Source organism: Brassica rapa, chromosome A05 (assembly GCF_000309985.2).
Source record: "Brassica rapa cultivar Chiifu-401-42 chromosome A05, CAAS_Brap_v3.01, whole genome shotgun sequence".
In the NCBI taxonomy this organism is placed as follows: domain Eukaryota; kingdom Viridiplantae; phylum Streptophyta; class Magnoliopsida; order Brassicales; family Brassicaceae; genus Brassica; species Brassica rapa.
Window position 1 is genome coordinate 13,152,236 of NC_024799.2, and position 15,581 is coordinate 13,167,816.

At 36.6% G+C, this 15,581-nt stretch overlaps 1 protein-coding gene across 1 annotated transcript; it reads right to left on the bottom strand.

Annotated features, from left to right (window-relative positions):
• Window positions 1–9,439: 9,439 nt before the first annotated feature.
• On the bottom strand, window positions 9,440–10,090 carry LOC117134354. Its single transcript, XM_033292632.1, has one exon. It carries the CDS (start codon window positions 10,088–10,090, stop codon window positions 9,440–9,442), a length of 651 nt encoding a protein of 216 aa, XP_033148523.1.
• Between the last annotated feature and the right edge of the window lie 5,491 nt (window positions 10,091–15,581).

The following is a 15,581-nucleotide window of genomic DNA, read 5'->3' on the forward strand; positions in this document are numbered from 1 at the left end:
ACAACTTGTAATCCTATATATAGGGCCTATGAGCCACGAAATAAGACAACATTTTTCTCCTTTTATTGAGTTTATCTCTTTTGTTCTTTGTAGAACACTTCTTGTTTCTTGGTATGGTTAGCTCCAAGTAAACTTCTCTATTTCGTTGGACTTGCACGTAATATCAAGCAACGTATAGAAACCCTTCTTTTGTTGGACTTGTGCGTCATATCAAGCAACAACTGAAGTTTGGTAGTATCAAGAGACTTTCCGCCCCTCTAGTGTCTCCGTTTAATCCACCAGTTCTCCCTTTTGGTGAGTTCATATCCCTTAAGTCCGATTGAGTGATCCTTCCCTAATTTAGGGCGTATCACAATGCAACGATCCTCTCTCTCATTCCTAAATCAGAAGAGGCGCAGACTATGAAGGACTATCGACCAATTGCCTGTTGCAATCTGATCTACAAAGTCATCTTTAAAGTCTTAGCTAGACGACTCAATTTTTTTTCCAGAAGCCTAATCAAACTGCTTTTATCGAAGGGAGGCTGCTATAAACCATGACTAAAAGTGGGTGAAATCCATGGTCTATCAGGTAATGAACTCACTTTTATGGTTGTCTATAATCCCAAGTTCATGGTTCTAGTTAGCTACTCTAGAACTTAAGCAGTTAGATCAATTCTGTGAAGGATCTAATTAAATCACCCTAGCAGTTTTATGTATCAATAATTCATCAAAACCTTAATAAACCCTAAATCTAACTTGATGATTACTCAGACGTAATTAAGCAAAGCATAAAGATTGACTGAATAAATTGCATAAATATATAGTCAGAAATACTGGAGTTCCAATACAAATCTTTGAAGGAGTCTTTGATATTCTCTCCAAAATATACTAAATATAAAACTAGTTTCTAAAGCGTGCTGCTTTGTCTAAGCAATGGAAAAGTCTATAAATACTAAGTATAAAGTCAGCTAAGAGCAATATTGTAATATGTGAGACTTTTGGTCCTAAGTCGGTCTTGAATCAAGTCAGGCCCCTCTACTCGCATGGGCGTCGAGCGACACCAAAGAAGAGGTGTCGAGCGACACCAAGGAAGAGGTATCGATTGATGCTTCTTCTAAATCTTGGCTCTGATTTCTGACTTTTTGAACATTTACGAGTTTCTTCATCTATAAGCACTGAAATGCTCCGTAATCTCCACATTGTTCTAATAATGTTTGGATCTGAAAAGATTCTAAAATATACTCCAAACATAAAATTAAGACTCTAAAAAAAGACTGATACTATAATTAAAAACTGGTAAAATCTATCGTATATCGCATTTTCATAAAACTCCAATAAAAACATGAATTCAGGTTGTTCAAACTCCCTTTAAGGCATGTGTATTTGCTCAACAAACGAGATTTATTGGAGCCATTTGTGCTCCCTTTTGCTTTTTAGTTTTGTCCACTTAGCAAACTTTACCATCATCAAGGACTGGTTCATTAACATTTTGATATCGTATTGGCTCTCTGTCTTTCCTCTCATTCTACAGTCCACCAAAGCTTCAATCATTGTGACTATAGTGAAGATTGCTAGAAAAATTTCAACAGCTTCATTAAGTTGGTCACTTTCTTGGCCTCAATTGCTGTGTACTAGGCAATCTATCTCTTGGCATATGTAATAGAATTACTGCAGTTATATGTTACATTGGTGAAAAGAGAAGTTTTAGGCAGCAAACTTATGACATATCCCAAGCCTCTATTTTAGTCATCCACTTCAAAATCTCTTCTCAATATCCACTTTACAGTATATGAACTCTTAGAATTAATGGTTTATGTTTTCATTTGATTGGTTGTATATGATCCCAACTTCTTCTTTTTTTGTGATCCCATCAACAGCTAATTCATCCCGAGATTTAGTAAGTAGATCATATGTGTTGTACCAAACTTTACCATCATCAAGGACTGGTTCATTAACATTTTGATATCGTATTGGCTCTCTGTCTTACCTCTCATTCTACAGTCCACCAAAGCTTCAATCATTGTGACTATAGTGAAGATTGCTAGAAAAATTTCAACAGCTTCATTAAGTTGGTCACTTTCTTGGCCTCAATTGCTGTGTACTAGGCAATCTATCTCTTGGCATATGTAATAGAATTACTGCAGTTATATGTTACATTGGTGAAAAGAGAAGTTTTAGGCAGCAAACTTATGACATATCCCAAGCCTCTATTTTAGTCATCCACTTCAAAATCTCTTCTCAATATCCAATTTACAGTATATGAACTCTCAGAAACAATGGTTTATGTTTTCATTTGATTGGTTGTATATGATCCCAACTTCTTCTTTTTTTGTGATCCCATCAACAGCTAATTCATCCCGAGATTTAGTAAGTAGATCATATGTGTTGTACCAAACTTTACCATCATCAAGGACTGGTTCATTAACATTTTGATATCGTATTGGCTCTCTGTCTTACCTCTCATTCTACAGTCCACCAAAGCTTCAATCATTGTGACTATAGTGAAGATTGCTAGAAAAATTTCAACAGCTTCATTAAGTTGGTCACTTTCTTGGCCTCAATTGCTGTGTACTAGGCAATCTATCTCTTGGCATATGTAATAGAATTACTGCAGTTATATGTTACATTGGTGAAAAGAGAAGTTTTAGGCAGCAAACTTATGACATATTCCAAGCCTCTATTTTAGTCATCCACTTCAAAATCTCTTCTCAATATCCACTTTACAGTATATGAACTCTCAGAAACAATGGTTTATGTTTTCATTTGATTGGTTGTATATGATCCCAACTTCTTCTTTTTTTTGTGATCCCATCAACAGCTAATTCATCCCGAGATTTAGTAAGTAGATCATATGATCCCAACTTCAAGGACTGGTTCATTAACATTTTGATATCGTATTGGCTCTCTGTCTTACCTCTCATTCTACAGTCCACCAAAGCTTCAATCATTGTGACTATAGTGAAGATTGCTAGAAAAATTTCAACAGCTTCATTAAGTTGGTCACTTTCTTGGCCTCAATTGCTGTGTACTAGGCAATCTATCTCTTGGCATATGTAATAGAATTACTGCAGTTATATGTTACATTGGTGAAAAGAGAAGTTTTAGGCAGCAAACTTATGACATATTCCAAGCCTCTATTTTAGTCATCCACTTCAAAATCTCTTCTCAATATCCACTTTACAGTATATGAACTCTCAGAAACAATGGTTTATGTTTTCATTTGATTGGTTGTATATGATCCCAACTTCTTCTTTTTTTTTGTGATCCCATCAACAGCTAATTCATCCCGAGATTTAGTAAGTAGATCATATGTGTTGTACCCCCCCCCCCCCCCCCCTCCCCCCCCCCCCATTAACCTCTGAAAGATACACATCTACACGCTCTGTTAAGATATATATCGCAACCAAACAAAAAATTCAATTGGTGGAAATTCGTTTGATGAAAAGTACAAAGATTTAAGTAGTAATTGTAGTGTTTGTCGGAATTAAATTTGAAGTGCCCAAGCTAATAAAAAGATATAAGAAATAGGAAATTCATCTTATCTAGTTGTTATGTAAATAAGTTTAAGTTTAATGAGATTATGAGTTATCTATCTCTATATAAGAAGATTCTAGGGTGTGACATAGCTTATGAGTTTAAAGATTGATTTTTGAAAGCTTAAGTTTTGAGTTATTTTCTTAAGCTAAGTTAATAAAGAAAGAGTTTTTTTTTTTACAATATTCGAGTTCATACACTTGAGTTTGAACAATAGTGTTTAGCAAATTCAAGTTCTAGTATATAGAAAAGTAGGCTGCAATTTGCAAACAATTGAAAACCCAAACCAAGATCAAGTGATGACTGCGAGGAGTGCAAAGTCTTTTTATAGAGAATTTGTTACATTGGTTGTTCTATTTCAGTCTGGTTACCCAGACTACCTCAAGTTTGAGTAATAAAATAGTCGTTCGTTGTCAAAAAAATACAATCACTGTTTTCTTAATCAAATACAAACAATTAGTTAAATTTGATCTTATTAAAATAACTTTCACATAGATTCACGAATCTCTTAAAATTTCACTCTCATAATAGACACTCGAAGTAAATGTTCGCATTAGATAGATCATTGTTGGTCAAACCAATAGTTAACACTTAACAGACACATATCAAGCTAATCTCTCTCTCTCTCTCTCATATTTTTTTTTCCTCTAGTCGAAAACCAGGTATACCCAAAGATTCCAAAAATATGTAGATAGAAATTTTACCTTTAGAGGGGCCATGTTAGGTTGCAGAAGTGAGGCCAGCTCTGTGAATCAGATGTTTTAACATGTTAGGAATGTTAATGAGGATGATGGAGAAGACAAGGCATGTTAGAGGGATCATGTTGTCCCACTAACACTTTAATACAATCTCATGGTAAAATATCTTCACATTACCTCACGCTAATCGTTATACGGCTGTACTTTTTTTCTTTTTTTTTTCTCTTCTTATTTTATATTTCGGGCTGTCAACCAATTTTAATTTTATTTTTTTGTTTCAATTTTTATAGATCTTATTTATATCTCATCATTTTAATAAGTTTTAGATTCATCTTTTAGCTTATTATGATCATTTTAGGTTTCATTTAGGTCTTTGTGTTGCATTTGCATACTCATTTGCATATCATAGGGGTTGGAATGCTAATTTGGAAGTTTGGGGTGAAATTCAAGGGTTAAATTGCACATTTTGGAAGTTTTGGGCCACTGTGATGAATAACAAGAATCCAGGAACCAAGGCTGCAAATTCAGTATATTCGGTGGGGTCAAATTGTACAATCCAAAATTCCAGGGGTTAATTCGTGTGGACTTTTCTGCATCGCTAATAGTTTTGGGGTTGGATCGTAAATAGCCAAAAGAAGAAGGACCAGGTGTGCAAAAAGTCTCAAATCCACCATTGTTGCTTCGTGAATCCTCCGTTACGAGCAGACGACGAGCAAGACGGTGGAGGCGGATACCACGGCCTGGAGATCCGATCACAGCAAGGAGGCGACGACCTGTACATGAGAGCTTTCCGATGAGGAGTATCAACGGTGAAGCTCGATCACGAGAAGCGACGAAGAAGACGGAGTCCGAGCTCAAGCGACCTCAGCGGCTTGATGTAGCGGTGTTGCTTGGCCGCTCGCTCTGCATCACCTCCCTGTCCAATATCGACTTGATGGAGCGGTCAAAGGTAACTGCTGTGGTCTCGGAGCGGTTTTGTGGAGCGGGAGAAAGAAGCCGCTCGGTAAATCCATATGCAGAAATTAAATTATTGACCGGTTTAGTCCGGTTTGACTTTGGTTTGTGGGGTCAAACCAGCTCGAGTTTTACCACTCTATAAATAGATTTATGTTGTATAATATAACTTAGAAATAGAACTTATATTTATTATTTATATATGTGTGTTTGATTGATAGAAGTAAGAGAGATCAGATGTTTTATGTGTGTGTAGTAAAGCGAGAGAGAGGAATTATAGAACTTATGTTTCATATTATTATTGTTTCAAGAGAACTACAAATCCTATTTATACTACTTTCACGTTGGTTTAACATACATATATTTGACAAAATAATAATATAAGATGGACAGATATTTATGTCCATATAAAGACAAGATTTGATGGATGAACATTGACTTTTTAACCTTTATCTTATAACACTCCTCCTTGATCATTCATCTTATACGTATTACGTAGTGCCTCGTTAAAAACCTGGTCATGGAAAAATCCATTGGGACAAAAACCATGACAAGGGAAAAAGAGTATACTGTCGTAATCTCTCCCTGAAAGTAGTGGACCTAGCTTCCTCGTTACAGGTCACGCAAATACCGTATTCCGATACCATAGACGTGTTTTTGGAATGTTGTAGTCGGAAGAGCTTTGGTGAACAAGTCAGTCGGATTTTCGCATGACCGTATATACTCGATGCCCACTTCTTTATTTTTCTTGAGCTCCCTTATGTACGAGAAAAATCTTGGAGGGATGTGCTTTGTTCTGTCGCTCTTGATATAGCCTTCTTTAAGTTGAGCAACACAAGCCGAATTATCTTCAAATATTTTCGTCGGTTCTTTCTCGTTGACCATTCCACTTGATTCTTGTATGTGGTGACTCATTGACCGAAGCCACACACATTCTCGACATGCTTCGTGAAGCGCGATAGTTTCTGCGTGATTCGAAGAGGTTGCAACCAGAGTTTGTTTCTGGGACCGCCAAGAGATCGCGGTTCCACCAATTGTAAAAACATAGCCGGTTTGCGATTGAGCCTTATGAGGATCTGATAAGTATCCCGCATCTGCAAAACCAAACATACTAAACTCGGGTTTTCTTAAATACATTAACCCTAAATCAACTGTACCTTGAACGTAACGGAATAAGTGCTTTATTCCGTCCCAATGTCTGCGAGTAGGAGCAGAACTATATCTCGCCAGTAGATTAATAACAAAAGCTATATCTGGTCTGGTACAGTTTGCAAGATATAACAGCCCACCGATAGCACTCATATAAGGTACTTCTGGACTTAATATATTCTCGCTATCTTCGCAGGGCCTAAAAGGATCACACTCAACATTGAGAGATCTACCAATCATTGGAGTACTCAAAGGAGTCGCTTTGTCCATACGAAAGCGTTTCAATAACCTTTTCGTATAGTTTGATTGATGCACAAATATTCCTTCTCGGAGATGCTCAATCTGGAACCCAAGGCAAAATTTTGTCTTGCCGAGATCTTTCATTTCGAACGCCTCTTTCATATGAGTTCGAGCATCATCAAACTCCTTTTGAGTTCCAATTATGTTCAGGTCATCTACGTATACATAAATGATCACAAAGCCAGATGACGATTTCTTTATAAAAACGCATGGACATATCGCATTATTCACATATCCTTTACTCAAAAGATATTCACTTAAGCGATTGTACCACATGCGTCCGGATTGCTTTAATCCGTAAAGTGATCGCTGTAACTTGACCGAACAAATCTCCCTGGATTTTTCTTCCAATGCTTCAGGCATTTTCAATCCCTCAGGGAGCTTCATATATATATCGTTATCCAATGATCCATACAAATACGCAGTCACAACGTCCATGAGATGCATTTCAAGATTTTTAGATGCCGTTAGGCTCATCAAAAATCTAAACGTAATTGCATCCATTACCGGGGAATACGTTTCCTCAAAATAAATTCCCGGTCTCTGAGAAAAATCTTGGGCAACTAATCGGGCTTTATATCGTGTTACTTCATTTTTCTCATTTACTTTTCTCACGAATACCCACTTATACCCAACAGGATTTATATTCTCAGACGTTATGACTATAGGTCCAAAGACATTTCTTTTATTCAGGGAAAGTAATTCAATTTGAATGGCCTTCTTCCACTCTTCCCAGTCATGTCTTTTCTGACATTCTAAAATGGACCTTGGATCGGGATCATCATTTTCATGATCGATCTCTTTGGACACAGAAAAGGAGAACATTCCATCAACATCTTTTATCTTATTTCTGATCCATATCTTTTCATCTCGGGCGTAGTTGATGGAAATCTCATACTTTTCTGTTCCCCTCTCGTCATCTGGATCATCTTTATCTATGCCTTCTTTCAGACATTTTTCAGTATCAGGTTCTTCTAGAACCTTTTCCATTTATGTCTTCTTTCAGACATCTTTCAATATCATATTCTTCTAGAACTTTACTTTGTTCATCCAATTTCATTTTCTTTAGGGGATTTTTATCTTTAGAACCCACTGGCCTTCCCCTCTTTAACTGAACCCTAGGTTCATTCGTTTTGTTTCCATCAGCTTGTTCTTTAGGAACATCAACTCTTGATGGAAAATTTTCAGCGGATATACATGATTTCGACACCCTTCTCGTATCTGTGAATACATCTGGTAACTGGTTTGCCAAATTATGCAAATGCACAATTTTCTGAACTTCCAGCTCTCTTTGATTCGTAGGAGGATCAAGGTGTAACAACGACGGTGTACACCAAGTAATCTCTTTAGGAATTTCTCTAATTCCTCCTCTAATGCTGGAAATTCATCCTCATTAAAATGGCAATCGGCAAACCTTGCCGTAAACATATCACCAGTTACTGGTTTCAGATACCTTATTATACTTGGTGACATATAACCCACATAAATTCCCAATCTCTTTTGTGGGCCCATTTTTGTTCTTTGTGGCGGAGCTATCGGAACATAGACCGCACACCCAAAGATACAGAGATGGGATACATCTGGCTCTTGCCCAGATGCCAATCGTAAAGGGGAGTACTTATGATATGCACTCGGTCTTAACCGAACCAGTGCAGCCGCATGCAATATAGCATGACCCCATACATAAATTGGGAGCTTTGTTCTCAAGACTAACGGTCTTGTAATCAACTGCAACCGTTTTATCAATGACTCGGCCATGCCATTTTGTGTATGCACATGGGGGACTGGATGCTCCACATCAATCCCCATTGACATACAATAATCATCAAAGGCTTGCGATGTAAATTCACCAGCATTATCAAGCCTCAGTTTCTTAATGGCATACTCTGAGAACTGCGTTCTCTGCTTTATTATCTGGGCAATGAACTTTGCGACAGCCGTATTTCGTATCGTCAAAAGAGACACACTTGACCATCTACTAGATGCGTCAATCAATACCATGAAATACTTAAACGGCCCGCACGGTGGATGGATCGGCCCACATATATGACCATGTATTCCTTCTAAAAACATTGGTGATTCATTGCCTACTTTTGCTGGTGATGGCCGAGTTATAAGCTTTCCTTGAGAACATGCATTACATGTAAACTCGCTCGTTTGCAAAATTTTTCCGTTTTTCAACGGATGACCATTCGAATTTTGCACTATCTTTCTCATCATGACTGAACCAGGATGTCCTAGCCTTTCATGCCATATTTTAAATGTATCAGTAAACTTCATGTTTACCACGGCATAGGACTCAGTCATGGTTATTTTCATACAATATAGTCCAGAGGATAACATTTTTAACTCTTCCAATATATGTTTCCTCTCGGACTTAATGCAAAGAAATTCAATGCCATCTTTACTCATAGTCTCAATATGATATCCATTTCTTCGGATATCCTTAAAACTTAACAAGTTTCTATGAGACTTGGAAGAATACAATGCATTACTTATTTCAAATATCGTTCCCCCTGACATTAAAAATTTCGTTCTTCCTGAGCCCATAATAATCTTTGCATTACCAGATATTGTACTTACGCTTCCAGCGTAATCTCTTATTTTGAGACTGGATAAATATTTCTTATCTTTAATTATCGTGTGCGTTGACGCACTATCTGCCAAACACAAATCTCCATCCATAGTCTCAAAGTTTGGCATTTTCTGAATATAAAATATTCATAAAACATAGATTATTAAACATCAAACAAACATAACATATATCTTACAACAAAAGATATAGATACTATAATACAGTCTACTTATATCACATCGATTCTATCACTCATCGATACTCTCTGGTTCAACCAGAAAGTCTGATACGTCGAGATGAGTATCATCGTTTAAACCATGAAAGGATGGCCCAGGTTCATCAGAGATGAAGTTAGTTTCACCTCTTCCTTTCTCTTTTCCCTTTTGGGATTCTCTATACAGATCGGCTAAATGTTTTGGTGTACGACAGGTATGTACCCAATGACTTTTCATGCCGCATCTGTAGCAAACCTTTCCTGTTTGCCTTTTATCATCCTGGCCGTTTTCATTCCTTTCATTTTCGTGGAAGTCTTTATTATTTATTTCATCATAGGGACGGAATCTTCTTCCTCGTCCTCTTCCACGACCATGATAACGGTTTCCACTACGTCCACGACCTCGTCCTCTCCTATTATCATAACTGGATGTTGCAACATTCGTTTCAGGGAATGGAGCAGATCCAGTGGGACGAGCTTGATGGTTTAAAGTCACGAGTTGATTATTCTGTTCCGCTACAAGGAGGACTTGCATCAACTCCGAATAACGGGTATATCCATTCACCCGGTACTGTTTCTGCAGGATTACATTTTCACGATGTAACGTGGAGAGAGTTTTCTCGATCATATCATAATCACTTATTTTCTCTCCACATAACATCATCCTCGAACTAATTCCGAACATCGCGGAATTAAACTCACTAACACTTTTGTAATCCTGGAACCGGAGATGGATCCACTAGTGTTTAGCTTTCGGTAAGATCACATATCTCTGGTGATCGAACCTCTCTTTTAAAGATTTCCAGAGGTCACAAGGATCCTCTTTCGTAATATATTCATCTTTTAAACTATTATGGATGTGGTGTCGTAAAAATATCATGGCTTTAGCCTTTTTCTCATCCGATACCGTTTTTGAACTATCGATGGTTTCCAAAAGCCCGTTTCCTCTCAGGTGCATTTTTGCATCCACTGCCCAGGTCATATAATTATTTCCCATAATATCCAGGGCATTAATTTCGAGCTTTGTCAAATTCGACATGATAACTGTATTCACAGAATAATATATAATATAGTAAAGACGGGAATTTAAATGCATAATTTAAATGCAAAAATTAAAGGCATACAATAAAAGCATAAACTTAAATTGCAGAAATTTAAATTGTAGAAATTTAAATTGCCGAAATTTAAATTGCAAGAATTTAAATAGCATAAATAAAATCGGGAGGCTCAACCTACCACATGATCCGAGAAGTCATAAACTACCATATTGATCATTTTTTCAAAGTCCGAGGAGACATGGTCTACCATTTTGACTTTTATTTATTTCAAGGTCCGAGGAGACTTAGTCTACCATTTTTGACCCTTTTTTTATTCATGGAGGCAAAGCCTACCACGTGTTTCTCTGATCGTGAAGGCATAGCCTACCATAACGATCAGTCGGGGAAGGCAGCGCCTATCATCCCGAACGGAGAAGGTCCAGCCTCTCACTCCGAAACAGTAATAAAATTTAAATAAATTAAGTGTATTGAAATACATAAATTTAAACATTACCTCGGCTGGTTTAAAAACTTTCGGATTGATAAATCTCAGTTGGTCAGAGCTTCGTGCTGATAACGTGTTGTATAATATAACTTAGGAAATAGAACTTATATTTATTATTTATATATGTGTGTTTGATTGATAGAAGTAAGAGAGATCAGATGTTTTATGTGTGTGTAGTAAAACGAAAGAGAGAGGAATTATAGAACTTGTGTTTCATATTATTATTGTTTCAAGAAAACTACAAGTCCTATTTATACTACTTTCACGTCGGTTTAACATACATATATTTGACAAAATAATAATATAAGATGGACAGATATTTATGTCCATATAAAGACGACTTGATGGATGATCATTGACTTTTCAACCTTTATCTTATAACAATTTAGACCTAAAAATCTTAGACTTATCTCATTTTCTCTCAAGACTTTGTCTAAACTTATAAAAGCTTAAATCTTTTTATAATCTAAGGAAGTACTTCATCTTATATTTGTGTTTCTCTTGCTCATTAACATGATTAGCCTTGATCCTTACATGGGTTTAAGGTTTCTCATGGAGATTAGTGATGTGATTCATGGGTTAGATAGATTAGGGTGATTAGGTAGAAATTTAGGATGTTTATGGTTTGATTAACATTGTTCTATGCTTGCTAAGTGCACTTAATGCTAGATTAGACTTGATCACTCTCATCTAAACCTTAAGCTTTTTTACGTCCGAAAGGTGTTTGTTAAAATGTTTGAATGAGCTTAATATTGTCTTTTACATGCTTGGCCAACGACAGTTGATGTTCAAGATGTTTAAGTGGTTAGTATACTTGTGATTCATGCATGCTTGATTGCGTTAGCCAACGACAGTTGATGTTTAATTCATGATTAGCATAGGGGTTTTTGCCACAACAGTGGATTAATCTATATTGAATGAGATCTAGACCTATAGACTTGTTCATTGTTTTGTTTGAACATCCTAGATTGAACCTTGATCACCTTATATCAATTATCATTGCCCATGGATCAATCCTTAGCATTTGAAAGTTCTTGCACTTATTTCTTGATTGGATTTGAGATCACCTTGTTTATATTTATAGGATATTAGCTTGTTACAAATCATCCATCTTCTTGTTTGCTTAGATTAGGAAAGTTTGTGTATTCTTGGTGTTATAGATCACTAGTTCCTTGTGGATTCGATCCTAAGATGCTACAATGACATATCATTCGACTGTGGTATTGTTGGCACATTAGGTTAATTGGTGTGTGCTTAAACGCGTAATCACTTATACAATGCACACAACTTATGTGAAGATTATTGATAGGCCTATTTAGCTCAATATACAAATTGTGGGCGGTAATTGCAGAAGTGTGCATTTTTTTAAATAATTAGCGAACCATGTCATTTATGTCCTGAGTTGCTAATTCTGTCCTCGAGCTAAAACTTCTTTATTGTGTATGTGTTACCTGCTACCGGGACTGATGCCAAAAAAATTAAGTTCTATTGATACTGTATGGAAACGCTATGGAAACGCAAACTACGTTTTGAAACCGGATAGATTGATGGTAATTGATGATATAAGAGCTTGAAACCGGATATAGCTTTAATAATTGAAGAGAGAAGAGTTGTAAGATATTTTACTAATTATTTGTCCGAAATGGGATTCAAAGCAAGATATTTTAGAAAATGTTGGTCGCTGTTCTGAACGTAAGGTGGGGAGTGCTCGACGCCATAGGACCATGGTTTCCTGTTTAGCTGCGTCTGTTCCCTGTCAAATAACGAAACTTGGATGTTAGATTTACCATATTAACGAAGCCAAGAGGTAGAGGGAAGCATATATTTATGAGTATGTTGTAATGATTGTAGGATTACATTCTTTTCTCCGGATTTTAATATTAGTAACTGGATATTTGAAAGTAGTGTGCATATCTACATTATTGAATCCTTACTTCAATATCTTCACGTGCTAGTGGAGTGAGTTGATGGTTGTTTTTACCCAGCCGACCACCCCTTGGTAGGGAAGAATTTTCTTCGTGACAAAGGGCGCCCGAAACCTGAAATTGCATTAACGAGACAGAATTAACCGGTTACAAATATAGGATACTGGATCTCATAAGATGACTCTTTGAGATACCGGATCTCATCTTCGTTCAGAGCATTAAGGATGGTGTTGATTGATCGGGATGACTGGTAAGTCAGAAGCCTAACGCCCACTGGTTCCTCTCCATCCGCGAACATCATCTGAGGTAAATCGACTTATGTTTCATCTACTATGTCTTTTGGAAAATCGACTAATCTTGAAGCGACCATTACGGATTGGTAAAAGAGATTTTGCAGACAGAACTAAGAAATCAGATGTTGGTTCAGAACGAGACGATATACTATGAAACAAATTTATATCAAACTTCTTTGGGTTTTTGCAGTCAAGAGAAAAAGTTTTTGAACATTTTGATTCTTTGCATTATTATCACTCTCTCTCTCTCTCTCTGCAACCGTCTCTTCAGATTCTTTAATTTTCTAATTGTATTTCTTTTTTATACGACCAAGGACACTTTCGGTATTACTGAAAAATGCACAGTGCTTTATCCACTTACCTAATATACTTATATATTTTTGCTATCTAGTGCAAAAACCCTTATTGATATATTCGTTTGTAGTACATTTTTCTTCTAACAAAAGATTTTTAGCGGAAATCCGTAATCCTACAACCCGAAAACAATATATAATATTGATATCATCATGAGGTTTTTGTTTCTGTTTAATTTTTGTCACATGTTTTACTGTTGTAGGGGTTAACTAAGTTCTGTTGATATGGCTGTCAATAACCAAACATTTGTAACATGATTGTACTTAACCAAAACAATCTGTTTAATTTGGTTTGATTATTAGCCAAAAAAAAATTGGTTTGATTGAAAACAAAATTAACCAATAACAAAAAAGCAACCCAAAACTGTTATTTTTTTCTTAAAATTATATCAAAATATAGACATGTAATCATAATTTATGCTGAAATATATTTTTTTGACGATAAATATTAAATCCAAGTCTATTAAAAAACCAGACTAGCTCTTGGGTGAGAGGTGCAACCTACTCGAGACCCTCTTCTAGGTATTCATACGAACGGATCCGCAGCTGTAATGAACAAAATAATGTGACTTAGTTTTCTCAGCACGAAGATCGAACCCGAAATATTTTTCCGTTTAGAGCCCGTCCTCTACCACTAGACGACAGAGTCCCACTCTTTATACTGAAATATGCACATGACAAAATCCCGTTTCCATCTAGATTTGGTTCTTTCATGCATTTTGCAAAACCAGTAAAAATAACGTTAAAAAATCTAAAATTTTCGACTCGAAGTATATATTTCAACACTGTTTCTTTGGGGTTATTTATAAATATTCCAAAAGTTTTGGTAATCAATGAACTCGTATAGTGTCCGAAGGACAATATGATAAGAGTGTAGATAGCATTACTATGAGAGTTAGAGATCCGTTACTAGATAGTTTAATGTTTTATCAGCTACACCTTTTGATGAATTATTTACATTGTCATCCTGTGGTTTATATTCGTTAGTTAAATTAAATAAAATTTGCTATATTATCATTTTGTACAATAGTATATTTATTCAATTATGGTTATGTTCCCTTTATTTTTCAAGATAGTCTTTTCTAAACTTGTTAAGAAAGTAATAAGACTCTGAATACCGAAAACAAAATCAAAAATCCAAAACACAAAACCCTAGCCGCCTCCTCCTTGCAGTCAACCTAATCTCAATACTTCACCGGTATCAGCCTGTCGTGCCGGTGCCGGTGCCGGTGGCTCCTCTCTCTCTAATTTTGTGCTTTGCTTTTGTTTATCTCGCAAGCCTCTTCTCCTTCTCATGTCAATACGTTTGCTTGCTCTGCTATCTCGACGTCTCTTTTCGGTGTATAGGAGGCATTCGAAAGGTAATGGAGTAACTACGAGACATGCGTGAAGGCATCGTCGGCTTCAAATCCTTTTTCTAGGTTTTCACTGGATTTGGTGTTTGGTTTTGGAGTTTGTAGACCCATCCCGTCTTTGTAGAGATTCTCTTTGGTTGGTTTGGATCTGTCACTAGTACTTGCTTCAAGGGCCTTGTAGATTTTTACACATCCGAATCATCACTCGGCTGTGGATTTGGCAAATAAGAGAAGCTTTGTTTCTTCGGTTCTCGATGACGGATCGCGTAAAAAGTCACCGGCTCTTTTGGTCATTAAGTGTCGGAGATCTATTTAGTGGTGGCACATTTTAAGTGTGGATCCATCCCAGCATCATCGATCAGGCTGTGGTCCTTCTAGCTGATGGGAAAAACTCTTTTGTTTCTCTTTTGCAGGTATTAGAGTGGCAGCTAAGTCCCATCTGCCAATTGCTCTGTGTGTGTGGTTCTTGGAATCAAAGATAAGGGAGACATGACATCCGTATTTTCAAATTGATTGTTTCAACGTTCCTTGCCGTTTGTTTTCATATTACTGAAAGTTAAGAATCGCTTCTCGGCTTTCAAGAACGAGTCATGGAGTGAGTATTTCAGTATGGTTGGTCATTCAAAGCTGAAGTACCCTTCGCGTGGACATTTCAATTGTTGTGCCATCCCAGGAACATCTTCGGACATCGGGTATGTGGTGTTGGGT